Source organism: Tauraco erythrolophus, chromosome 4, assembly GCF_009769465.1.
Source record: "Tauraco erythrolophus isolate bTauEry1 chromosome 4, bTauEry1.pri, whole genome shotgun sequence".
In the NCBI taxonomy this organism is placed as follows: domain Eukaryota; kingdom Metazoa; phylum Chordata; class Aves; order Musophagiformes; family Musophagidae; genus Tauraco; species Tauraco erythrolophus.
In genome coordinates, this window is record NC_141468.1 from 7,898,774 (window position 1) to 7,926,450 (window position 27,677).

The 27,677-nt window shown below is 43.3% G+C and overlaps 1 protein-coding gene across 4 annotated transcripts; it reads right to left on the reverse strand.

The window, feature by feature from the left end:
• Window positions 1-64: 64 nt before the first annotated feature.
• Window positions 65-27,666, reverse strand: SEPHS1 (selenophosphate synthetase 1). 4 transcript variants are annotated; one of them, XR_015222105.1, is made up of 10 exons: window positions 27,631-27,666; window positions 24,318-24,579; window positions 20,739-20,842; window positions 16,026-16,133; window positions 14,601-14,755; window positions 13,695-13,785; window positions 10,264-10,363; window positions 8,520-8,732; window positions 926-1,254; window positions 65-517 (listed from the first exon to the last, which is right to left on the reverse strand). XR_015222105.1 is itself a non-coding variant. In XM_086609744.1 (10 exons), the coding sequence occupies exons 2-10, from the start codon at window positions 24,508-24,510 to the stop codon at window positions 518-520; spliced, it is 1,140 nt and encodes a 379-aa protein (XP_086465870.1). In that variant the 5' UTR covers window positions 24,511-24,579; window positions 27,631-27,666; the 3' UTR covers window positions 65-517. The 4 variants fall into 4 exon arrangements, 2 of the variants coding, with proteins under 2 accessions (XP_086465870.1, XP_086465869.1); XR_015222104.1 differs by having other exon boundaries at window positions 65-523; XM_086609744.1 differs by having other exon boundaries at window positions 65-523; window positions 1,085-1,254.
• Between the last annotated feature and the right edge of the window lie 11 nt (window positions 27,667-27,677).

Consider the following 27,677-nt stretch of genomic DNA (forward strand, 5'->3'; position numbering starts at 1 on the left):
TGTTGGCAATGTGGATTTTAAGCACAGATCACAAAAGCGTGCACAAAAATGTATTTGAGCGAAGAACAAAATAACACTAAGAATTATACTAAACAGCTGCTGATTTTAAAGAAACAAAAAAGGCTTGTAATCACTATACAAAATATAAAATGTATTAAACACTACCATCCACAGAACAGAGGTTTATTTTAGTTTGATTATATTTAAAAATTATTTGTGTAGTTATTTATATAGTGAATTGTAAATGAATATTATACAGTAACCTCCTTTTGGTCTGCAAAACCTTTGTTGCACTATAGCACATCCAATCACATTGCAAAAAAAGAATTATTTTTCCTTACTATCAATAAAGAAAACAATCATTGATAATACAGTAAATATTGTCAGGTCTACAAATAATGAAATTAAAAATGACTCCTTCGACTCTGAAGCGCTTTCCATGCAAAGTCAGCACTTGCTCGTTTAAACAGAGTGCACTACCAAGCAATGTCCAGGGTCGTAGATGCTCTTGGTAAGACTAAACCTTACAAAAAAAAAAAAATTAAAAATCAAAGATTGAATGTAATCATGCAACCCTCTTACTACTGGGTATACCCACTGTGTCGCTTATCAATTTATTGCCTTACCGGAATATCACTCAAGGCATCCAAATTAGACTTATGATAAATATACACATAATGAAAGGACACAAACCGCTATTCGACACTACTACTGGTAATGTCTGTGCTACGTGAAAGCACCTTTAAAAAGAGCCTATGCGGCAAGAGATAAGTGTCTAAAGATTCAAAATGAATCAACAGTATTGGATAACAATATAATTCTCAACTCAGAAGCTGCCTCAAGATTAGGTGCATCTTCAGTTAATGTAACAGGAAAAAAAGGCAATGGATTTTATTTTATTAATTGTATCCACTCATAAACTGACCTAAGGCCACCAGATGTGCAGACACAACAAGTTTTCTTTTCTTTTTACAGTTCCTTAATTGTAGGGTGATAAAGGAATAGATCTATTTAAAAACAAACAGCTATTTCATCTCTATTAAGAGGTGGCACCGGGCGTGGGGTTCACGTTCTGAGTGGCCACCTGCGGTGCGACTTCAATGATTCGTGGTTTGTCTATGATTCTGGCCGTGCGGTTGCCCTTCTCTACGATGCCGATAATCCACGCTTGGTGACCTTCGCCGTATTTTGGAGACTTGATCTCGGCACAGAAACGCGCTGCCTGTTCTCGTGGCAAACAGATGAGGAGGCCTCCTGCAAAGCGAAGAAAAAACGCAGAGCATTAAAACGTCTGATTGAAAAGTATTTCAACCTTGACCTGTCAAATCCCTATTTAGACAAGCACTTGGTGACTTCAGTGGATTCTGTCGAACTCCAAGGACTCCAAGAGAAGACACGGTGAAAGTCTGAGCTCTTGCTTTACAGAAAGAAGTTTGTGCCTGGATTCAGCGTTTAGTGGGTATGTAAACGAAGCCAAATACACACAGAAGTTCTTGGCAAAAGGACGTCACACTGATGCCAACGAATGACACACCAAAACAACACCAGCATTGTAAACTTCCAACAGAGAACTGCAAAGTGCCTCTACACAGGAACATTTTGGAGAAAGGTCATATTCAGACACCTGTAACCACATATTGGCAGCAGCTGATTCTGCAAGTAATCCCACTGCCGGCAATGAAATCATTCATGGAAGTAGGGTCTGTTTCCAGAGGATGGAAGAGGCAGAGAATTAAACATAGGCTTGACCCAGTGCTCCCTGTGACAGTCCTTTTGACCCCTTTGTTAGAGAATTTTCTAATCTTTTTTAGCCTTTCCCATAAGATTTTTTTTCTCAGAGACAACTGAAAGATATTTTATTTACTAACGAATGCTTTTCAGAAGCAGCACAATAACTAGTCAGCAAGCTCGTCATTCGGTTATTAAACCTAAGAATATTTCCATTCTAAGAATCCCAAAGCACGGAGAAAGGTGGCTTGGTGAGTGAATTACTAGAATGAGTTGCATTGTCACCACTGGCACAAATTTCCAGGGGGCTGTGACCAAGTCATTAAATCTTTCGACGCTACTCTTTATTACTTACTCAGCTTTTTTGTACCCCTTACCTTTTTTACATTTATGCCATGTTGCAAACGTGTGAAGCGCTGCAACAGAGAGCAACAAACTCTCTGTTTGTAATTAAACCTCAAAGCATTGTATGCTACATGCAGTTTGTGCAGCTCACGTCTGTACGCTGTGCTGTATTCTGACACACAGCAGCCTCTTGTAAGGGATGTTAAAATATCATCTCCCATTGGAAAACGTTTGGAGAACACAGGCAAGACAGTATATTCACTCAAACAGGAATTCACGCACATGCTGAGGCTTGCTTACTCTTTAAGAGTTATGTGACCCACGGACTTCTTGTCCAGGCAAAGGGCACAAGTCATGCCATCAACTCTGAGCCAACCCTGGGGGCAAAGGCCCACCTGGTGAGCCGGCCACCCTGGGCTCAGTGCCACCTCCTCCTTCTCCGCAGCCCTTGGACAGCTGCTTAGCACCTTTATAGAATCATAGAACGGTTAGGGTTGGAAGGGACCTCAAAGATCATCTAGTTCCAACCCCCCTGCCATGGGCAGGGAAACCCTCCACTACACCAGGTTGCCCAAAGCCTCATCCAACCTGGCCTTGAACACTTCCAGGGATGGGGCAGCCACAACTTCTCTGGGCAACATGTTCCAGTGCCTCACCACCCTCAATGTAAAAAACTTCTTCCTTATATCTAATCTAAATCTCCCCTCTTTCAGTTTAAAGCCATTGCCCCTTGTCCTATCACTACACACCCTTGTAAAAAGTCCCTCTCCAGCTTTCCTGTAGGCTCCCTTTAGGTACTGGAAAGCTGCTATAAGATCACCCCAGAGCCTTCTCATCTCCAGGCTGAACAGCCCCAACTCTCTCAGTCTATCTTCATAGCAGAGGTGCTCCAGCCCTCAGATCATCTTCGTGGCCCTCCTCTGGACTCGTTCCAGTAGCTCCATGTCCTTCTTGTGTTGGGGACTCCAGAGCTGAACACAGTATTCCAGGTAGGGTCTCACGAGAGCTGAGTAGAGGGGCAGAATCACTTCCCTCGACCTGCTGGCCACATTCTTTTGATGCAGCCCAGGATACGATTTGCTTTCTGGGCTGCCAGCGCACATTGCCGGCTCATGCTGAGCTTCTCATCCACCAGCACTCCCAAGTCCTTCTCCTCAGGGCTGCTCTCAATCTATTCTCCGCCCAGCCTGTACTTGTGCTTGGGATTGCCCCGACCCACGTGCAGGACCTTGCACTTGGCCTTGTTGAACTTCATGAGGTTCTCAAAGGCCCATCTCTCCAGCCTGTCAAGGTCCCTCTGGATGGCATCCCTTCCCTCCAGCGTGTCCACGCCACCACACAACTTGGGGTCATCTGCAAACTTGCTGAGGGTGCACTCGATCCCACTGTCCATGTCTCCAACAAAGATGTTAAATAGCACTGGCCCCAGTACTGACCCCTGAGGAACACCAGTCGTCGCTGGCCTCCACGTGAACATTGAACCGTTGACCACAACTCTTTGAGTGCGACCATCCAGCGAATTCCTTATCCACTGAGTGGTCCATCCATCAAAACCACGTCTTTCCAGTTTAGAGACAAGGATGTCGTGCGGGACAGTATCAAATGCTTTGGATAAGTCCAGGTAGATGATGTCAGTTGCTCTTCCCCTATCCATCAATGCTGTAACCTCATCATAGAAGGCCACCAAATTAGTCAGGCAGGATTTGCCCTTAGTGAAGCCATGTTGGCTGTCACCAATCACCTCCTTATTTTCTATGTGCCTTAGCATAGTCGCCAGGAGGATCTGCTCCATGACCTTGCCAGGCACAGAGGTGAGACTGACTGGCCTGTAGTTCCCTGGGTCTTCTTTTTTCCCCTTTTTAAAGATGGGGGCTATGTTTCCCCTTTTCCAGTCATGGGGAACTTCACCAGATTGCCACAACATCTGAAATATGATGGATAGTGGCTTAGCAACTTCATCTGCCAGTTCCCTCAGGACCTGTGGATGCACCTCATCAGGTCCCATGGACTTGTCCACCTTCAGGTTCTTAAGATGGTCTCGAACCTGATCTTCTCCTACAGTGGGAGGTTCTTCATTCTCCCAGTCCCTGCCTTTGCCTTCTGTGACTTGGGCCGTGCAGCTGGAGCTCTTGCCAGTGAAGACTGAGGCAAAGAAGCCATTGAGAACCTCAGCCTTCTCCATATCCCGGGTAGCCAGGTCCCCCATTTCCTTCCGGAGAGGGCCTACATCTTCCTTAGATCTCTTTTTATCACTGACATATCTATAGAAGTTTTTCTTGTTACCCTTGATGTCCCTGGCCAGATTTAACTCTATCAGGGCTTTGGCTTTCCTAATCTGATCTCTGGTTGCTCGGACAATCGCTCTGTATTCTTCCCAGGCTACCTGTCCTTGCTTCCACCCCCTATAGGCCTTCTTTTTGTATGTTTACTTTTCCAAGCAAACAGTCCTCTCAGTGGTGACTAAAGACACTTAAAATTTAAGGCAGTGAGGAAGAAGCAGCTACTGAACATGAGGATTATTTATAAGGATACGGGGAAGTGTGAAAGTTTTTTTTTTAGGTTCTATATGAAGCAAATAAGTGTGCCATCCAGAAAAACGCCTACCTCTTTCAGACATTTCAGATCATAACAGCCAGGTACTTCCATCAAAAACAACAAAAAACCCCAGAAGCTTGAAAGACAGCATTTAAGCTACTCCAGATGTAACAGCCAAATCAACTGCAAAGGAATTATATGCCATTTCCATGGAAGGCTCTAAATCTAATTGAAGAGAAACTTACGTCATGGTGCTAGTGAGTCAGGGAAGAGGTTTACAAGTGATAGTGCAGAGAACATGCTAACCAGCCAGAAGGGAGAAGTATGGTGAAAAACAAAATAAAAGCACAAAAATAATCTTCCCTCAATTACCTTATCCCACACGCTCTCTTTCTGCAATTTTGTATTGCTTGTACATAAACCCTGCTAATGTTCTTCAGCAAGATCAGAAAATCGTACAAAATCCCAGTTTCCAATCAAAGATCACTTCCCACCTGCTGGCTGCATCCCACAGTTCAATCCATAACCCTTAGTAAAGACTACGGGCTACTCTCCATCAGTAGTAGGATTTCTGTATGCAGGGATTATAATTATTTCTCTGCTAGATTGACTGGTCTCTAACTCTTTGGGTAAGTCCTTAAGGTTTTCCACTGTGTTCCTGTCTTGTCTATGTTACTGGTGTTCCCAGCTGCTCTGGTTTTTGTCCCATGGACAACTACAGTAAGTCTTCACCCATGCAAGGTCACAGCCACCAGGGGTTTAAGCTGTTGCAGTGTGCCTGTGGAAAAGGAAGCAGCAGTGCCATTCTGCACTGAGGCAAGCAGCGTTTCACCGTGTACCAGGTTTTTGAGGTCTGCGTCAGCCACTGCTGAAGACAAAGCAAGTGAACTGTAGAGTGAACGAACAAACGGCTGTGGCGGTTTGAGAGCCTGCTGCATGCTGCTTCTGGGGGCTGAAAGGATGCAGATACCTGGTCTGTTCTGGCTTACCTTTTTAAAAATGAAAGGGTTTTTGGTAAGAGGTTTTGAGCACCGTTGGTTTTACAGTTGTATTGCAAGCAGGGAAGCTACATAGAAAACTTCAAAAGCAGAGTAGACAAAGCTTTGCAATTAAGAGCAGAGATACAAACAGTTCATGAATCAAAACCAAGTGTCCTTGCTCCTACTAATGGCTTTCTCCCATAATGACTAACAAAAAGATGAGATCATTAGCCTTGCCTCTTGTCAGGTAGAACTCAGCCCTTCTTTTCTACCCATTTGCCTATCTCCACAAAATTAGCACAAACACTGACTTGTTAAGGTACCTCTACTACACTAAAAAAGTTGGCTCACACCAGTCAACAGTTTCCAAAGTTATTAGAAGAGGACTGGCAAAAATACACACATGCATGGATATCCCATACGGAGTAATTTTGTAACTTACTTCTGCAAGTAGCCAGTCTAACAGAATTGTTTTGAAACTAACTGCTTGATTGCAACTTTAATCATTACCGAAGAGTCACCTCAAAGAGAGCGCAAAATCATGTAAAACAGCAATCTTAAGAAAAGGCATCATTGAGCAAGAGTGCCTGGAGGATGGAACAGATGACATAATAGATCTTTCAAACACTGACTTTTGTCAACAGGTGCCCAGAAAACGCGCTCTGGAAAAAACCCAACAGTCTTAAAATCCATTCAAATTGTTTTCCAGTAAATTTCTCATTGCCTGCCCACTCTGCTGAAAAACATCTGTTCACAAACGAAGAAGCCACAGACAGAGCATTTCTGGAAGTTTAAAACAACAGAGAAAGAGCATATTACAGAATGAAGAGCCCTGACCAGCCCCCCAGAAGGCATCCTCACAACTGGATACACAGGCATAGCAAAGCAGATGCTTGCCTTCGTACACATCAACCTCAGGACATGAAGTGCGTGAGCAGCGCGGGTCCAAATGCTGACAAGTCATCCCAGCACACCATGCCCAAGCTAACAGACACTGCTGCAATGTGTCAGGCTATCCACCGTAAGCCTAAAGCCCATGGGACTGCGGTTATATAGCTTTCAGACTGGAGCTATTGTGTCCACGTGGCTATGGATGTTTCTAATATTTGGCAGACACTGCTCTGTAACAAATCCCTGTAGCCACTTCTAATGCGAAAAATGCAACGCCGTGAGGAAGTCAAATATACAAGTTTTGAGGCACCCAAAGTTCACAAATAACCAGATACGGCTTGCTGGTTTTTCCATCATCACTATGTACGTTGGAACGTAAGCTGTTCAGTGTTTCGAAGACATCTCTTGCTCTCAGTCCCAAAAGAGATTGTGAAGTTGACCGTTTTCCGCTTCCAAGCACTCTCACAGCAGTGTGTACATCCGCACCGTTTCACATTCCTTCAGTGGAAAGGCAGAACTGGATATCCCCAGGGTGCAGGATGGACAGCTCTGAAGACTCAAGCACTGGGTTTGCAGCTAAACCATTCCCATGCCAACTGCTATACAAACCTCTGCCACAGCCATTCACCTGAAAGAGCATCTTGCAGTTCCAGCTTTGCATCCACGCTATTTTTTGGATTCTTTGCAACTGACAACAAACACTACTAGCACTCTGGTTACGTGGACTCCTGGGTAGTAAGAATCTGTCTGGTGCTACCAATCTTACTGACAGAGCTTGCCAAGCTGCCACCAGATATTTCTGGTCTCTGCTGACTGATGCTGGATTTGAACTCTTGAAAGGGTTCACGTCCCATATCCTATTACACATCATCTGAGCCATACAGTCTCTGTAGGACAGAGCGTCTGTTTAAACACAGATGGCTAAGGAACAATTCAACACATCATGGTAAGCTGTGTATTCACCAGGGCAAAAGTTTATGGCTCTCGCTGTGATGCTTCTTTCCAGATCTTCAGACTGTTTTGCTTCAAGGGGCCCCCTCTGTAGTGAACTGCAGAAAACTTGGATAATACTTTTGGAGAGCAGGAAGTAGGTGGAGAAATGAGATACGAGAAAAGACAGATTTGTTGCTGTATATTCTCCATATCCCAAAGAGAAAGAAAAGTCAGGTTAAAAAGAAAACCAAGATGGAACAGGACAAGTGGAAAATGAAGTATAGAGACTTCCAGCAGAAGACGGCAATCATGCTAGTCAGCAAAGCGGCCTACACTTAATAACAAGGCAACTTTTAAACCTCAGAAGTTCTTATCACCCAATGACTGTTTAAATGCTTATCTGAAATGAACTTGGGTGTCCACAGCCAGATTCTCAGTACACATCTGCTGTATTCATTGTCACTGCAAGTGGCAGCTTTATTAAACAGAGAACTCAAGTAATGAATAGGTCAGACACCAATTTTTTTTTTTTTCGCTGCTAGTCACAGTCCCTTAAAGTCAGATTTCATATATGTAAGGGAGAAAAACCTATATTCTTAGATGTCTGTACTCTGTGGACAGAGAAGGTCTCAGTCAGCAAGACTGGCCCATTCAGCACTAAACTTCACACATGTAATGAGAAACAAACCACCACCCATTTGACTGGCAAACCTACTGCAGGTGGCTTTAGCTTTGAGAAAACTGTCAGCTCTGCTGGGATTTTCAGATATTCACTGCTCTGGAGTTAACAGCTAAGAGAAAAACAGGTTTCAAAAGAATTCAGAATCATCACTAACTTTTAGCTGCAAAATGCTCTAAATACAGCAAGGGGTTTCTGTAATCGTGTTTCGTAAGGAAGTAGAAGGCATTCAAAATAGGATGGTGGTTTGGAAGTCAGGCTGAAGAAGTTAATTGTGAACAGTTGTGTGGCTAATGCACATTAGCTTGGCTGTATGCCAAACGAACTGTGATTTTGAATGTAAAGCACACGATTTTTACATTCGAAATATTATTAAATTCTAACGTGGCGGTGTAGGGAAGGAAGAGGGTGGTACAACCATCACCTACCTGAAGTCTCCGGACAAGTCCCGTGCATGAGGCCAAACATATTGCCACAAGCCTTACTGACAGCAGCCATCTTAGCAAGAACAGGAAGGTTATGAATAACAAAGGACACCTCATTTCGCTGCTGCTTGGCAAGATTTTGTGCGTGCCCCAGGATTCCAAATCCTGTGATGTCTGTAGCTGCATGTGCATTGAAAGTGTGCATGAGTCCAGCAGCTACAAGAGAGGGAGAAGGAAAAAACAAACAAACAAAAAAAATCAGAAAAAAAAATAGCAGGAAAATCAATGCTTCAACAATATTGTGTGTTTGAATGAAGCTGCATATCTTTAATTTGAACCACGTTGAGTTACTGTTTAAATTAATAATTTAAAAAAAAATGCTTGAAGGAACTGAAATTCACCAATGTTGCATGTAACCCTTAAAAATTTCAACTTCTATTTAAGGTATTAAATCATGCTGAAAATCCAGCACTGAAGTTACATTTATGAGCATGCTATTAGCAGTCTAAGAAGGGGTTTCCTCCAGATTCAGACTTCCCAAAGCTGAGGGCCAGAGAGGTTCTGAGCTCAGCGTTGCTCCATTAAGGGCAAGGACCAGACTCATCCTGGGCCATTTTTCTCACATCTCTTTCCCAGAACCTAAGTTCTGGACATTTAAATTTTGAGAGCTTAAGAACAAAGCCTGCAGATTGTGGGGGAAGGGCCTCAGCCATCTCCACCCAAGGAAATTCTTGGGCTTTTGCAACTACAGAGCCCTGAGTGGGAGAAGGGCACCTCTGCATGCAGGACAATAGCTCCCGCTAAGAATATTTAAGTGCTGTTAAAGGTGCCTGACAAGAGTGAGTGGAGAAAAACAAAACCAAGAATGCTCTGCCCTTCTTTGGTGCTTCTCAATACAGAGCAGGACCCCCGAGTTCTTTTCCACAAGACAATTCTGGTCGTTTGTTTTTTCCTGGGAGACTTTGAAAACATGAAAAACCAGTGGGATGACATACCAAATACTAAATGAAAACTGAATAAATGGAAGACAAGAGATATTTAACTATCCCTGTGTTCCTTCAACTGAGAAGTAAGGAAACACCTAATTCAATTCTCTGCTCCTCCAAAGATTCTTTGGACAAAGAAGGGAAACACTGGATTAAAACTTCTAGGGTAAAAGCAGAACCTTCCCTCTACCAAAATTAAAAGAAAAAAAAAAAAAACCCACAACAATCCAACACCCACAAAAACAGGGGGGTGCAGAAAAAAAAATGAACACAAAACCAGAAAAGAAAATATGTGCTACATATTCCACACTTTGGGAAGCACATAACATGTCAAAATTAAAAAAAAACACAAAAATTTATAATTGAAGTGTACAAAAATGAAGAGCTTTTCGGCTTTTATTCTATTTCTGTTTTTGTAACCTTATTACAGTCAGGCCCTCAGAAATTCTCTAGGCACAAAATATAAGGAACAAATCCAATATATTTCCCTTCAAACATCCTCTAACTCACTGGGATGTTACTCACAGCACTCACATGATTCATAATCATCTCCAGCAGCATTTGTGGTTTTGCTGTATAATTAAGAGAGGGCGTTTGACTTTAGTTTGCTTGCTTCACAAACACTTAACAGCAGAAATATGGAGCAGAAGGAATGGATAAAGTGGCTGTGTCACATTTCGCTGCGATACTGAAATGAAATTAAGTAAGGAATTGGAAAAACCCACAACCTTCACCTCCCCAACACACAGAGGTCTTCTTACCTGTTCTGTTCAGTCGCGCCATATTCATCATTGCCTCCTGGTATGCTAGTTCTACATCTTCTTGCGTTACCACTAGCTTGATTTTATTCCACTTTTCTGGCTAATGGATGAGATAAAGATGATTCTTTTAGATTTTCAGCTGTATGTTTTAAAGCACATCAATACCACTTAAAAAAAGTCCTTTATCCAAAATGTAATTGTACTTTTTTTTTGTTAAAGAAAGGTAAAAGGTTCAACAGTCAGAGGTGTGGGCCTTACTCTGCTGTACCTAAGAGAAGTTCATTTAAAGATCTAGTAGGCATTAAGCACCGCAAATCTTTTGTTCTGCAGCAGAGTAGAGTGGAGTGGAACAACCTACCCTAGGGCAAAGAATTCCTTCAAGGAATTTCTCTGGCTTGAATTCCACTGCCAAAGGAAAAGAATTTTGCTGCTAGATGTTGAGATTTATAATCTCTAGCTTCTTGGTTTTTTAAGAGAAAATTCTTGATTTCACCTCTGGACATTTCGATCAAGAAAGGCCACTGATATGCACAAATCTAGGTCTGAGAAATGTATGCTAAGGCAGGATGTAATCACTCTAGAGAGTTAGGATTAAGGCAGTTTCCTAAGCTTCCTTTACAGTTTAGTATCAACACCTCCTTCCACTCATTCTGCAGTATCTTGTATGGACTCATGCCTCCATCAGGTGCTCAGCAATGCTTTTCATCCCAAAATGGTCTCAGAACAATTTAGGAAATGGTACCTTTATAAAGAGCAATTGTTTCATTCAAAGCTGAAGTAATTCCAGATCCAGAATGAAACAATGCAACTATTTAGCTGTTAAAAGCAACACTACAAACTGGTTTAACTCACTTTTTTTTTCCCAATGGAAATAAAACTATAGAGAACTGAAAGCAAACAAAAATAGAATTTTTGAAGCCGCAAAGCATAGAACAAACTTCTTACCAAACCAAAGGCGCAAAAACTACTAAGAATTGGTATATGAGGCTGCACTGGGGAAACGATCTTGTCAAAGAGGCTCTTATCCTTAACAAATGAGCGCTGACTTCGGGGGTATCAGAGAGAATCCAGAAAGGGTAAGAGAGGAAAAGAGACTAGTCGGCCAAAACAAATCATTTGTTAAAGAGCACGGAAGCATAGCAGTAAGATCAGAGCTTCTGAAATTAGGTGAACTGGGTCTGACCAATTAAGCAAGAAGAGCATTTTTATGTGCATAAATGAGAGACCAAGTTAAAAAAATAAAATGAGGCTATTACAGAGATGACAGAGTAGTGATTATTCTTACTCCAGGTATGACCGAAAAACCTAAGCAGTCATTCTGCCTTAGTTTCCAAAAACACAGTTCTGAGGCCGATCACGGGATGGAAACCTGTCAGATGACAGGAATGGAAATCACAAATGAGGTGGAAGCAGAACTCAAGGCTGAGGCTAGAAGAACCACAAACACAGGCAGGATACAAATTAGATGCAAATTCTTCTCCACTGTAGCAATCAGATACTGGGGTTAGTAAACAGGAAACAAAGGCAGAAAAGTTCACAAAAATGGCCAAATAACTTTTAAAAGCAAGCTTGGATTTCCAAATGGGAAGGGTTTGCAGACAACAGCAAAGGCTAGACAACCCTTTCTGATGGGGCACATCACAGGAAGCCCTTTCCTTTCAGCTGAAAGAGGAAAAGGCAAAGGGGCACCAGTTCCCAGCTGCAGACCAGCTCAATCGGTCTACATCCCCAGCCTTGCACCCAGTCACAGCAAAGAGCCCTGCCACCCCTAGCACATCCCTGCCCCAGTCCCCTGCGCCTCGGTGGGGCCCAGTTCCCTGCAGGCTCGTTGCAGCCTCTGCCTTTGCACCCTTACAACAGCTGCTGCCAGCAACACAGCTGGGGCTTGGCTGCAACAATGCTGGCAGCAACCAGGCAAGGAGGACAAATTCTGCCTCCATTTGGATCTTTCTTTCACTCGTCACCAGGAACTCATTTGCTACATCTCTGTTTAAATATCTCAGCTTTTACGTTGGGTTTGGTTTTTTTTTTAAAAAAATTTGGTTTGCAGCCACATCTCTCTCCACTCCAGTTTTCCTTTCTTGCCTATGCATCAACTTGCTGTCCTATGTACCTTCTCCCACATGTTTTTCAATACAAAGTCAAATTCTCTACCAAAATTCGATTTATGGGTGGATTTGTGATGGGTAATTCTCGTTTCACTTTACTAACTCTTTCACAAAACAAAGCTAAAGAAAAGGCAGTACAGCTACTTGAAAATTTTCCTACCACGAGCAAGATATATTCTGTTTACGTGTAACAGGAGGATTGATTTCCTCGCCGTCCTCATTTTTCAGATCAGAAAGTGTTTCTGGTTGACAGTCAAGGAAATTGGAAGTACTTGAAATATGTGGAAACTCAGAATATCCTTAAATTGCAGATCTGTTTGTCAGTGCAATAATAGATATGTTAAGTAAGATTATGGCCAGAAAACATACTATAAAATTAGCGTCTTGTTGTTTCACTTCATTTTCATACCAAGATTATCTGAGTCCCTGATCCTTATATCTGATTGGAAAATACAGGATTCTGCAGAGGTCAAAATGGCTAGGCTCTATGAATAAGGAGAAAAATATTTTTTTCTTGTTGCTCACACTTCAGACTCCAATGAAGGTTTAAGCTGGTTCTCTCCCTCTTGCTTTGTAATTAGAATTCATCTGACAATGTAGTGGCCAACAGCCAAGACAAAGTAGATTCCAGCTCACTCCTCTGCCAGTCTTTTGGCTCAGTAGTCCCAAAAAGTAGAAAAGATGCATCTTTTTAGAGTGTAAACTGAGCAGTTGTAATTCTGAAGACACGTACCAGGAGCCAGACAACATAAGCAGATGCCAATTTTGCAGTCACTTTTCACTTCAGTAGTTACATTTTTGCCTGAAGTAACAGATGGAGGTACGTCTACATACATAATGCTGCTAGAAATATTCTTACTGAATGCACAGAGTAATACATGTGAGACGTAGATATGCTTCCATGTATACAAGCAGAAAGCCCATGAACACAGACAGCAATCTTGCCTAATTGCCACCAATAAGCTTTTGCCAATTACTTTGGCAGGTGGAGTAGGGCATAATTTTACCCAGGGTGCTTGTCTGTTGTTCTGTTAGTAAACAATTTTGTTCATTACAGCAATGCCTGAGAACTAACTAAGAATTAGATGCAATTAAGACGGGCTCGCTAAGCACAAAATAGTGAACTGTCTGGATTCCAAGAGAGTTTTGCACGTAAGCAGGTAAGGCTGACACACCAAGGAGGAGAGAGAGGTGGTAGATCATTTTCAACTGAGCCCTCAGTGTACTTATTACACTGCTGAACTTCGACGTTTTGAGGGAATGAGGAAGGCCATCGTCAACTCACACCCCTCTTCCCCATTTCTTTTTTTGCAGTGTACTCACAATATCTAGCCACTGGTGGACAGCTACAGCCACTTGTGTTCCCAAGGGTTTAGTTAATACAAGCACATCTCCTGGCACTGCATTGTCTGGCCTGAAAACAAAGAATTTGTATATTAATTACACAGTGAGATTCACACACGTTATTAGGAATAAGTGCTGATAATTATGTTTTCACAGACCCATGTATCTTGGTGCACAGTTAAAATACTGCTAATTGCAGAATTACTCTTTGAGATTCATTGCCATGGGATGTTACTGAGCAAAAAGCTGAAAACTTATTTAAAAGCGCTAATCCTTCTTTCCTGGAATACAACAATGCTTGCAGACTCACACAAAATTACATCTTTTCTTTCAATTTACTAGAGATGTAAGATAGGAAAGGGGGGAAAAAAAAATATCAAACTTCGTTACTCAGGGCATAAGATAAGCATCACTAGGATGATGAACAAGTTCATTTGTATAGTGTAATATGCCTCTCTGAGACATTCAAAATTAGCTACTGTTAAATGGAGAGAATGCTGTAGACACAGCAATTCTGTAGTCCTCCACAGCCATTAATACAATAATTGGGAGATGAATTAAAAAGTAGGTATAAATATGAAAGAAATTTGTGTCCCAAAACAGTCTTCAATACCTTTAAAGGTTAGAAGCTTAACTCCTGTCAAAAGGAGAATTGGATCAAAAGATACTGGGGGGTGGGAAGAAGCAAAAGAACACCCTGTCTAAAAAACCAAATATGTACCAGAGAGATGTGTCATCTGTTGAGTGCTAAGGACAAATGCAAGCAGGAGAAGGTACTGCTTTATTCATCAGGAGACAGATCACAAGATCATAACATGGTATTTAAAGGATTTTTACTGTATCCCTTCGGACTAGTGCCTTTGATTGTTTAGCGATTTAACTTACATTATAAATTCATTAGGCTGACAGACTGTTGTGGCCACTCCTCCTAAAACAATCCAGGGATTTAACACTGTTTGGCCACCAGTAACAGATGTTCCTGCCTCTTCTGCTGCATCTTTGAAACCCTGGATAATTAGAGGCATCACTTTGTCTCTTTCCTAGAGATCAAAACAGAAGTCAGAGTTCCATACACAGCAGTGCTAGTCATTTCAAGACTGGTCATGGGCTTTTAATCACACAAGCCAAATGCCCTCATGGCAAATACTTCATGACAGAAAAGCCAGCCTTAGGAAGAGGTTAGCTTCCTGAAAACTGCATGCTATCACATAGAGCTATGGTTTTACAGCTCTTTGTGAAAGAGGGGAAGAGACATTCTTACGTTGAAGAAACATTCTTCAAAAAGTCATATAAAAGTAAAGAAATCAGAGTTCTGGAAATTCAGAACAACTACCCTGCTGTTGTACTCATGTACAGCCACAGCAGTGCAGTGCAGTGCAATAAGGCAAAGTTAAATCAAGCTGTGCTGGCCCTCCAATAACCTGTGAAGATTTAACTTACTTCCTTCTAAGAATAAACGTTTATTTTTTTGCTAGAACAAAACAAACAAAAAGCAAAAAGGGGGGGGGGGGGGGAGGAAGAAAAAAGGGGGGGGGAAGAAAAAGGGGGGGGGGAATAAAAAAGGGGGGGGGACGAAAAAAGGGGGGGGAAGAATAAAGGGGGGGGAAGAAAAAAGGGGGGGGGGGAAGAAAAAGAGGGGGGGGGGAGAAAAAAGAGGGGGGGGGAAGAAAAAAGGGGGGGGGAAGAAAAAAGAGGGGGGGGGAAGAAAAAGAGGAGGGAAAGAAAAAAAAGAGGAGGGAAAAAGAAAAAAGAGGAGGGAAAAAGAAAAAGAGGAGGGAAAAAGAAAAAAGAGGAGGGAAAAAGAAAAAAGAGGAGGGAAAAAGAAAAAAGAGGAGGGAAAAAGAAAAAAGAGGAGGGAAAAAGAAAAAAGAGGAGGGGAAAAGAAAAAAGAGGAGGGAAAAAAGAAAAAAGAGGAGGGAAAAAGAAAAAAGAGGAGGGAAAAAGAAAAAAGAGGAGGGAAAAAGAAAAAAAGAGGAGGGAAAAAGAAAAAAGAGGAGGGAAAAAGAAAAAAGAGGAGGGAAAAAGAAAAAAGAGGAGTTCTTCCTGAACTGACAGAGCAGGGACCCACTTTGGTGGGGGTAAAGGCATTAGCAGCAGCAGGTTACAACGCCACAGAAAACTGAACTTTTAGCAAGTGACCTCAGGACATTGATGAGGCAAGAGCCATACTATGAATTGAGACATTCAATAAAACCATCTCTTCTTTAAAAGGGTTCAAAATTTGAGGAGAAGATACACTAAAAGTAAACACATTCTAAGCATGTTTAGCTCTTTGGGTCTTCCTTCGAAAACAAGTACCAAAAATCTTACCCTATCTGTCATTTTATTGCTGATTCCAAGGAGCATCAACATGTTGTCGCATTCTGTGACCCCCATGGCATAAAGGTCACTTAGGACATTGGCACACGCTATCCGTCCCTGAAAAAGAAAGACACAAAAACATCTGCAAGACTGTTTGTGAACGTTCAGACAAACATCTGCCATGAACAAAACTTCCAGCATGAGTCTGTGCTGAGACAGCTGCTTATTCCACAAGCTCCTGCGTTAAGAAATCCAGGCAAAGTTGGGGCATGATCCATTTTATGCCCATCTAGAAATGCAGGTACCTGTTCCCTTTACAGGTGAGGAGGGAATTCATCCCAGCTGTCTTGATCAATGTCCTCTCTCACTGACTACACAGGAATCCCACACTGAGTTTAGACTGGATGCCTAATTTTAGAGGCTGAGTTAAGCTTGACAAAGTCCGGCTTTGCCAACAAGCTCCGCTTACTTATCTGACATGTTCCTACTGACTTTATTCCAGCACAAAACTGTACACACCGACAAAAACTACCATGGTATGTAATTCACAACTGCTAGGAAGCTAATCCAAAAATCCAACATTGCTGTACCTCTTCTGCATCGGAACTCAGAGACAGGCACTTTGACGAGAAAGCTGCTTGTTCCTCTAGAGCACCACCCTGGAGGCCACATCTACACTCCTAAATTTTTTGGAGCGTATTCTTCTTCCTAGAGGACTGCCAGCATACAGGCACACTGGGGTGCTTTTTCCAGCAGGATGTCAATAAGAAGCTGTCTGCAGGAGACAGCAGGTGTGGGGGTTGAGGAGCTCAGGCTCCAGTGACAAGGTAAGGCTGAATTTGCTGCAGCGCTACATTTTTATTGACTTTTGTGTGCGTGAGCATCTCCACTAACAAAAATTTGTCCAAGAGACCTGGTCATCTGCTGAAGATTCCTCTGAGAAGTTGTGAAGCTGACAGGATTGAAAAGACATCACTTGGATGCATCACATGAGCTTAGCTATTCTAATTTTGCTAAATTAATGGATCCAAGTCAGGGTTTGTAGAGGTGTGGACCCAGCACAGATGAGATATCAAGTTTCCTGATGAAGCTGCAGACTTTTCTGATACAGGATGTGGCCTAAGGGACAGCAAGATAATTTTAAAACACGAGACAAATTCTGTTGTGTTACTCTGGAAGACTCCATGCATTTTAGTAAGATTGTTTGAGGTTTACAGAACTGTAACCAACATCTGGTTTTATGATTTTAAATCTGTGTTTTTTTCATAAAGTTCAGAGGTAACACCACCATGGTAAGAACAACAGGGTGCTTATTTGACAATTTGGACTACAGAAATGTACTTTAGATGGGAGACAGATTTGGCTGGGGGCAGGAAGGCACTTAAACACATTTCTACCATCCCCAAAACCTTACAGTCTAATCACATATCCAGGATTTTTGCAAAAATGAATATTATCAGGCAGTTACCTCACTTGCGGATGACACAAAATAACACCTACAATTAAATATAATCCAGTTTTGCATAAACTCGAGAGCTTCCAGTGGCATGAGGGGAATCTCTTATATTTGGAACTGGAATATGTTTTAATCATTTAAATCTTAAATTATTAAGAGAAGGGCGAGCTGTATACTGCATGGTTTGATGGCTATTGGCTGGCAAAACTTCTGGATGTTTAAGAACACTAAAGCCTGCTATTTTCTTTTTCTGGAAGGGAACTATCAAACCATTCTCCACTATCTTCAGTATTTACCAAGCAAACTGCTGGTTTATGCCCTCTTAGGAATGACAGATAAGTTTTTAAAACCACACTGACAACAGCTCTCTATTCTAGCAGTCAGAGGTCAGCCTAACACCATTTTTGCCAACTGGCAAAACCACTACGGAAACAAATTCAGGGAGTACAAGTCTCAAGCCTGAAGTAGCAGAGGGAACAACACATGGCTTGCAAATACCGACTGACAAACAGAGGTCAGCCTAGCTGGGTCCCACATGATACCTGCTATATACTCAGTCTCACTGAAACACAACAATCTACATGCAACACTAAGAGCTATTCACGAGGGCAAAGGACGCAGTATCAGACTCCTGTCCTCAGTCTTGAGTGAAAGTTCTTCTTAAAAGGGCTCAAAAAAGGTCCCTGGAATGGAGGGGGAAGGAAGTCTACTCTCAAACCAGCCAGTTTCCAGCTCCTGTATTCAAAAAAGCACCTCCAAAGTGCCACAAAGAAGGCCAGTACCAGTCCTATTACCTGTGGCTCAATACTTACTATGAAACCTATTTTCAATTGCTTGTAATTTTTCCAGTATCAAACCATTTAAGCTGAAAAGTCTTATGCTGGATACAGATTTTGCAGGTGTACATCAGACAACATGGACTGAGTGTTTTCAAGAACAAAGCCGAAGAAGAGGGGAAAGAGGAAAAGAAGGAAGAGGTTTTTTGCCTATAACTGCAGAACTTGATTTTAAAACAGGCAGTGACAGAATGAAAGCTGTTTTCTGAAGCAGAAACCTGAAGTTCAGCCGAGTCCACATGCAGTTTTGCCTTCCCTAACCATTTTCTGATCCCTTCTGTGACAGCACCCAGCTCAGAGTTCGCTTGTACTTTTGGCTTTCCCTCCTTGCTTCCTCTCCCTTCAACTAGGAAGAGAGATCAGATAAGGACCTGCAAGTAGACACTGTGCACAGAGAAGCAAAGAGACTCTAAATCAAGGAACATGCACCCCAAAACAGGCTAAAATTGACCAAGTATGGAATCAGAGCAGAAGAGCAAGAAGCAGAGAGCGTACTGTGTTTAAGTGATCATGAGAACAGAGACTGGTAACGACAGGTGTGGGTCAGGGAGAATCTAGACTGAAAAACAGGGAAAAAAACAGCTGGAGAAACAGGGCAGCAGCAGCCTGTCTTGAACAGAGGAGCTCAGAACACACTCCTTTATACAGCCTGGTCACAAAATTCCTAAGTGTCACCATTCCTCTGCTCATAACAACTGTCGATAAACCCTGTGGCAAATTGTATTTGACTGTCCTCCAGCTGTGTTGGTTCACCCAAGGAATCAGTAATCTATGTTGCTCCCAGGTACTCGAGTTCCCGAGAGAGAAGGGTCCGAGTAGAGGATCCAGCAGCTCCAGCCCTGCTGGATCCTCACTGCAGGTATTGGAAAGAAGGCTTGCGATAGAATCCCTGTTCTCACTCAGCTTTTAAGAAGAAATACACATCCCTAAACAGATTAGGAAGTGGCAAGCCACTACATTACAACGAATGTTGACAAGAATGAAAAGTGAAGGACTTGAGAGTTAGAAAATGCCGAAGTTACAGCGGCTGGTGCAGGAGGATCGCACTATAGACTGTAACTATGAACCACTAAAGTTGGACTAAGGCCAAATTTACATTCCACTCCTACCACACTGGCCTAAACCCCATCTGGGCACAGGCTCATCTATCTGCTCCTGCGGCATCTCAAACCCTTTGTATCTCCAAACAAAACACCCCCCCATTCACCACAGCCTTCTCGCACTGTGTCTCACAAGTTTTTATTACAAGGTGAGAAAAGAGAGTTTCTCAGCTGATGAACTCCAACACAGCTCTCCAACAACATATATATTTTAATGTTTTTTTCTGCTCCCTGACAAGTTCCCACATGATAGGAAAGCAAGCCACTTGAATCAAATTTCTCAGGGAAGCTCAATAACTCCGTACTCCAGAGGCCAGCCTGAGATCTTGGCTGCTCAGTTTGCAGAAAGAGAGCTCTTCTGGAACAGAAATCAAAGGAGCTAGGTTTGCCTAGGTGCACAACACCTGGTCAAGCGGGCTGAAAAAAAAATCAGGCGATCCCAATCTCAAACTGCGTGTCCAAAACCTACCCAACAGGTCTCACAGAACAAGCAACGAACCAACAACAGCAAATAAAGCATGCAATCCTATAAACAGCAGTAAAAGCATGCCTTAAAGCAAAGGAGTCATATTCAAATCACAGCAAACATGAATTCTAGCATTTCTTTCATTTAACAAACACCTCCTGTAGAATTCCTTACAGCTTTACTAAGTCCTTTTCTAAGGTTCATTTGTTTCCCCATGACCTTCTGTTCAATATCGATCACCTCCACACATAACACCACAGAGGAATCTCTACTGAGACGAACTAAACCAACTAGGGACACAGAAAGAAACGAAGAAGTCAAAGCACACGCCACTTCCAACAAGTCATTTCAACTTCTCCGTCTGCAAGCAGAGGTAGTACGACGGGAAAACTGTGTTCACAAAGCACTCTGAAGTTGCCAACTGCTGTCATTTAGGCATTTCCAGCTCTAACATGTTACCGAGTTATTTCAGAACCTCAGAAAAGGCCAATTACAATGTGGTTCTGCTCGTAAGCGGAGTTTATTGTCTACTGCTTTACAGACAGCTCTTTTTCCGTCCTTTTGGATTTTTCCAGCCACATCCCACAGAGCAACAGATGGAGGGAAATTTGAATTAAAAGTGGCAGTTGTCCCAACTTTCGCCTACAGAAAGCAGCACTGCAGCATTCCTGGCTGACATCGAAAAGATTACAGGACAAAACTATGCCTTTCCCACTTCTTCTTTAGGAAAGATTCTGAATGCAGTTAATCAAACAATTAGCACTGCACGTCTAGAAGAAATGGTCAAAATTGCCATCAGACCGGTAAGTGAGAAGCACAAATCAAATCAGCAATACAGCTAACAATTAAGTTTAGCCAACTTACCATCATATAAGGATCATCCACAATAGGATAAATATAATCTGTCGTCTGGACCAACGACAAACCACCATGTCTTAATGGAATAACACAAGTGTCCATCCCAATTCCTGCAAAGACAGAAATCCATCAGTGAGGTGAGTAGCTCTGCCCTTAATTATTGGTGCTCTTAACAAAAGAACTTATAAAACATGTCTGTGAAACACAATCCATAATACTGCTTAAACAGCCATGGCAAATTCCTTCCTTAGGGAAAGCACGTAACACAAATAAGAGGAAAACCAAGCAAAGAATGAAGACTCCTGACTGAAACAGAACAGAAAGGTAAAAGGCTGAAAGCAAGAACTAAACTACAATGTTCTATGATTTGTTGCAGCGCAATACAGTGCATTGCTCTGAAGAACATCTGTATTTGTATGTGTATGTAGTGATAGGACAAAGGGCAATGGCTTTAAGGAGAGTAGGCTTACATTGGATCTAAGAAATTCTTCACTCTGAGGGTGGTGAGGCACTGGACCAGGTTACTCAGAGAAGCTGTGGATGCCACATCCCTGGAAGTGTTCGAGGCCGGTTTGGATGAGGCTTGAGCAACCTGATCTAGTGGAAGATATCCCTGCTCATGGCAGGTGAGTTGGAGCTAGACAATCTTTGAGGTCCCTTTCAACCCAAACCGTTCTATGATTCTATGATTTAAAGTTAAGAGGAACTATGTAAACTGATATTGTCGAAAGCAAAGAGGTTTTCCTGTCACTCCCATCTCAACAAAACCAGTGAGAGTTTTGAAAGGACATACCTTCTCATAAAGGGCATTTCCTCACTTCAGGAGGAACAAAAAGAACACTACAAGTCACAGCCTAGGCCCTCGGTGATTCACTCACTTGGAGCTTCTGCAACAGTGCTAACCTCACCTTACTCCTGTGGGGCTGAAAGGCAGCAAGCCCATCTGCTGGGCAGGGAAACTCCTTCAAGAAAAACAAACCACCAAGCGCAGCCTCTTCCCTGAGGGTGGATATTTAAAGCAGAGTGAGCGATATTGAAACCTCCAGGCGTTTGCTGCGATGCACGAGCCCGCACGACACCGGCGGGTGACAAATCTCAACACGTCAGCCGAGCCGCGCTCCCTGCCAATATCCTCATGCCTTGTGGAAAGAGCAGGTAGCTGACCTCCTTCCTGGGCTGGCAGCAAGCTGCCTAGAATTACTGTCCATACCTCACAGGGTGAGCGTCTTCAAACGCCCAGTTTTCAGGGAGCAGATGCCACACAGTAACTTTTCCCCAGGTATTAACAAAACACACTACCCAGCAAGTGCTACTCGGTATTTGGCAGCATCCTGTACAGGGATGTAGTGAGCTGCTGTCGTCTGAGGTCCTACTGAGGACACAGAGCTGAAGGTCTGCCAGGCAGTAGGTATATAGGTAGAGATCTTGTCTCTCCTGCCTACAGAGGCAGATCTTGCCTCAGAAGAGAAAGGATACTGACAGAAGCTCATCGGCAGTAATCTAGGGTTGCTCATCCTCTGCAGAAGCTACCAAACTACAATGCATATGTTCAGCGTCTCTAGGAAGTGCATCTAAGCAGTTATGGAGAAGTGGCTCATGTATAGGAGCTGCTTTGCCCTCAGTTCACCTATTCACGTCATGATGCTGCAAAACCGATTCAACTCGTGTGATTTTCCACAGCTTCAGCAAAAGTGCTGCTTAACAGACAGACCAAGGGGCCACAATGGTCCTTCTGAGGCTACGTTTCTGTTCCATCAAAAAAGGACTGACTAAATAAGTGAATCCGTTCAGAGAGGTGACTGAAAACAGTGCCTTCGAGGTCCATAACACCTCTGAGAATTAGAACTTGCAGTTTCTTACTCACGGATATACTCACAGCCATATTTAAGACTGCTCTGGGTAACACTCTTAGCGAACTAAAAAAGAGTGAGGTTGAGCCTGCTATTGGCAATTTCCCTCCTGACCATATCTCAAAAGCACGGTGCATGTGCACAGCCTGTAAAGTTACCTGTCTATCCCTTTTAAGCACAAAGCATCAGAGGCAAACAACACTAAACTTATCTAAAGACACATTTGTGAAAGGGATACTCACCACAGCAGCATATTTTTAAGAGACCTGAACTCTCCATCTTCTATTACTAACAGATTTCCTGTTACATAATATCACACCTACATATTGATGGCATTAGTCTGCTTTTTTACTTTTTCATATAGCTGGAGAAGAAAAATCTATTAGCAGTTCCATTACTGTTAAGAGCCTGCAAGTTTATAAGAAAAAAAAAAAAACAAAAAACAAACAGCTAGATAATTAAATCTAAACCAAACTATTACTGATTTTAGAAATTTGCCAAATTGAAAGGCTGTTGTGAATAACTTAATCTAATTTAGAAAAAAAAAAAAAAAACAAATAACAATTTGGGCATAAAAGAAGCTGGAAGTGTCCCTCATCGGGGAATATTCAATTATAGTGCCACCCCAGCTTCACACACAATTGCTGCTTAGATATTTCATACAAAGATCACCATTGTTTGAGCAAGAACACGAGCTCTTTACTAATCTCTCTCTGAATTCAATCTCTACCAGAATAATGGGTTGCAACCTGTTAGCCTGCTAATAGACAATTAGCAATGTTAAAAGTATTTTAAATAAGATTATAGGACATGAAATTGATAATTAAATAACTTCAGAATAAATACTACATTGATATTCTTAAGTTGAAGAATAAAAATTTGTTCTGCGCTACAAAGTAAAGATTGAATATGCAGGGCTGAGTAAATAGACAAACAGAATTAAAAGTGTCATTAAGCACATTATCTACATCCATTTATCTAGATCAATATTAGGTACAGTAGCTGGTATCAAAATACCTACGTTCGCCCTCTTCCCCACTGCAGGTGGCTTGTGCAGGTTGTTTTTGCTTATTGCTTGCATCATCGTGCAAATACCAAAGAGAAAGTGAAGCTGACAAGAACACAGAGGTCTTGGAAAGGCAGCCTTTCCCAGGCAGCTTCTACAGGTGAGCAAAAAAGAGTGGGGAACAACGAAAGGGCTGAACGGAAAAATGGCAACTGTGAAACAATCCGCTCCCAGCCTCAGCTGAAGCGATAAAGTTTTCTCTTGCTCACTTTCTCTGACCCAGGAACGGAGGGGAGGGAGAGAGAACCTTCACCTGTGAGTCACCTAATTGCATACAATTCATCGCATTCATTGCGTAAATCTCCAGAGGCAATGTGTTAATATAAAAGTCCAGAAATTAAGTGATACAACTTCAGTTTGCAAAGCATCTACCGGGGAAAGGGAGGAGGAGACAAACACCTAAGCACGTGCCTATCATGATGGCCATTCCTGACCTTTTTTTTGTTTGTAGTTGAGCACACTGCAGGATGTCAAATAACTAAAATAATATTCTTGTACCCCAGATGCCAACAAATGGCAACACGAGATTCATTCTTCAGATTTCTGGACACTGTGCGTGCATTGTACCACGTACAATTTTCAAACAGATTAAACAAACCGCAAAGGAGATTGCGTCACTAAGCCGACCAAACAGAAGGACCACACATGTCTAGAGGAGCAACTACTTACCCAACCTGGGCATAACCGCCCCCAGGAACTGTTCATCTTCCTGAAAATGGTTTTCTTGTAGAGATTCAAGCAGTTTCTGTAAGACATCTTGCGGCACTTTGCAGCCTGTGCCTTTCAGTTCAGTGAATCGGGTCAGACGGAAGCTCTTGTCCAATTCGTAACTTTCCGGGTTAAACGACTCCCGAACAGACATGGTTCTCTCGCGCGGACTGCTGGCCTTTCCCACCCCAGAGCAACAGTATCAGTTTCTCCACTGATCAATCTAATGAAAATAAATAAAATTTGGAACATCAGAAATTCCTAGGACCTCTAAGACAACAGGTTTTCCACATGGAGTAAGTTAAAAAGAAAGAGAAAGCACTCGATGTCATTATTCACTTGTTAAGACAGGTGGGCACACCTCACACAACTCAATTCTCCAAGATCACAAAGGAAAGTCTTCCAACCTTCCAACATTTACAGCTGTAACTATGCCAGGCGCATCAGAGAATGAATTTCTTTTCCAGATAGGCTGCATAAGTTTTCCATTAAAAAAAGAATCTAACACACTTACCAACCTCATTTAACACAGAGGTAATGAAAGAAATAATAGTTCCCAGAGCACCAAGGCCAATTTCCAACAGGCAACCTGAGCCCTCATCCTGCAACACGCTCCGCGGAGACATCTGTTTGTACTCAGCTCAGTGCAAAGTTGTAATTTTAGCCATTAACATATATTTATCTCAAAAATAAGATGCTTTTCAAGTAACAGCTCTGCTTCAGTTCTGATGTAAGAAGCTGAAACTCCATAATACACCTGTTCTCCTTGGGGGAAAAAATGCAAGGCCAGTGTTCTGTTAGTATAGGTAACAGAAGAACAAAGAGGCCGTATTTAAGCAGACTGGCTTACCTACAAACATGTCAGTTTACCTTTTAGTACGTTTGCAGACAAAAAAGTTGGAAAAAAAAAAGTTTCTTGCTTCTCGAGCCCTTTTTTAGTCAACTAACAATACTGAGAATACAGAGAATTGCCCATTAAAATGGTAATGTAAAAAGACACTGATGCAACTCATTTAATAAAATTCTTAACAATGCACGTCTAATTTTAGAACGTTTTTCCACTCTGACTCACATACACCACACTCCAAAACTAATAAGAGGCCTAGAGACACTGACTTCTAAACGGGAACGGCTGTGATACAATGCAATTCAAATTTCTCTGAGAGGAAGTTTTCAGGAATTACTAAAAACAACCTGTCTGCGGTAGTTTCTTAGAAAGCATGGATCCTGCCTAACAAGAAGAACAGAGTTCAGCAGCATTGCTGACAAAATCTGATACCGATGGTCACGCTGTTATGAGGTTAAGCTGAAAAGCAAAAAACCAAATGCAAGCGACTGGTATTCGCTACGTTCGACAGCGCTAAATGTACGAAAAGTAAATCCATGGACTGTGCAACTGATCTCCCCTATACAGCACTTAATGTTCATTCCGTAAAGCTTTACGTCTACTACTTTATTGAATATATTTTGTAGGAACTGAAGTTTTAAGCTCCCTGAGAACTTGTGATGTGGAGCCCAACTCCCCTTTACAGTGCTTTCCCTCCTTCTCGGGGAGGCGTGGCGCTTATTTAAAACAAATCTTCCAAAGCCGAGGCTCGGGCAGTAATCCAAACTCCAGTTACCAGAACGTGTCTTGGATGAGCAATGAATTCAGTTCATAGCTGTTGTCTTCCAGTGCAAGACACTAAACACTTGCAATTAGGAAAAAAAAAAAATTAAAAAAAAAGCATCTGGAAAACAACCTGTCAACAGAAATGGGAGACAAAAGCTTTTCAAGGAGGGGATATTTTTTTTTCTTCTTCATTCTTTTTTAACACTTCATTCTAATTAATTCCAGAAATTTATAAAAAGCAGCTTGCCCCACAAGGGGAACATTTTCCTCCATCTAAGTAGCAATCGCAACATGCTTAGCACCCCCTACCTACTTATATAGGAAAGGATCCAGAAGCCACAGCCTCCCAAGAACTTTTTGCAGCCTTGAGTACTGTAAAGACACAGTAAATTACGCTCCTCGGTTTGAAAACAAATACTGAAACAAACAAACAAGACGATTTTTATTTAATGGAAAGCATCCAGAGTGCAAGAGCACAGTAACTTTTTAAATGAAGATGCGAATAAAGCTGCATGCAATTATGTGTTTCAGAGCCTGCCACAGGAGCGACCTTCCCTGCGAGTCCGAGTTGGTGGTGACCGCTGGCATCCGCGCAACGCGAGCGCTCGCATCCCTCCCCAGCGAAAACCACCTCGCAACTCCGATGTTTCGTACTTTAAAAGAACGGCGTAATAAATATTAACAACCAAAGCTTAACCCTCGCCTCCCTACGGAGCAGAGCGAGGAGAGCGCGGGGGCGAAAGGGGGAGAGCGAGGAAGAACCGGAGCCGGGTACCTACCCGAACCAGAGCCCAGCGCGACCACCGGCAGCCCGGCCGCCCCAGACCTGCACGGCGAGGAGCTGCAACAGCCGCTGGTCCGCGGAGGGCGGCGAGAAGCGCTGCGGGCAGACATGGCTCTGGGACACCTTAAATTTCCAGCCGCTGCCTTTAAAGGCAAGCCAGGGCCTTCGCCGCCGCTCTTTGTGCGGCCGGAGAGGAGGAGGAGGAGGAAGAGGAAGAAGAGCGGCCCGGCTCGCTGCGCGCGGAGAGGAGCCGCGCACGCCGCGACCCCCGGACTCCGGCGGGGGCAAACGCTGCGGGGGGCGGCGCGGCCGCGGGTAAGTGACCCCCTCCCCCCCAAAAAAAAAAACCAAAAAAACACGGACCCACGCGGGTCCGGGGCGCACGTGCGCGCAGGTAAGATGTCAGCCGGGGCGGGGTTAACCCCTTGCTGGCGGCGGCACGAGCGCGGAGCGGCCGGTGGAACGTTGGGCGCGCGCCATCCCCCCCGCCGCCGCCGCTGCCGCTCGGTGAGGGGGAGGAAGGGAAAAGCGGTGGAAGGGGGGGCGGGAAGGAGCGAAAAAGGGAAAAAAAAAAAATGTCGGCGGGCGAAAAATTTAACCCGTCCGTTGCCGGCGCCGGATTTTTTTAAAGCGGCCGCGGCGCGGTGAGGTGCACCCCCCCACACACACACTCTCTTCCCCCGCCCTTCCCCCGGGGCTGGGCTGAGGGAGGGCGGCGGGGCCTGGGGCCAGGCGGGCAGCCCGCGCCCCGGCGGCGCCGCGCCGCCCCCCGCGCCCGGCCCGGCGTAACGGCGGAGGCGAATTCCCCTTTAAATCTGCCCGCCTTGCACCCCCACCCCCCCCCTCCTCCTCCCTCCCTCCTCAGGTCTCCCTCTTACCGGCTCGCCTCCTCGCCCTCCGCCTCCTCCCGCGAACGGGACTCCCA

Coding starts and splice junctions, on each gene's coding strand:
- SEPHS1 (XM_086609743.1), bottom strand. CDS start 24,510: ATGTCTGTTCGGGAGTCGTTTAACCCGGAAAGTTACGAATTGGACAAG. Junction 16,134..20,738: donor TGGATGATCCTTATATGATG/GTAAGTTGGCTA, acceptor TTTCTTTTTCAG/GGACGGATAGCGTGTGCCAA. Junction 1,255..8,519: donor GACTTGTCCGGAGACTTCAG/GTAGGTGATGGT, acceptor TTCGCTTTGCAG/GAGGCCTCCTCATCTGTTTG.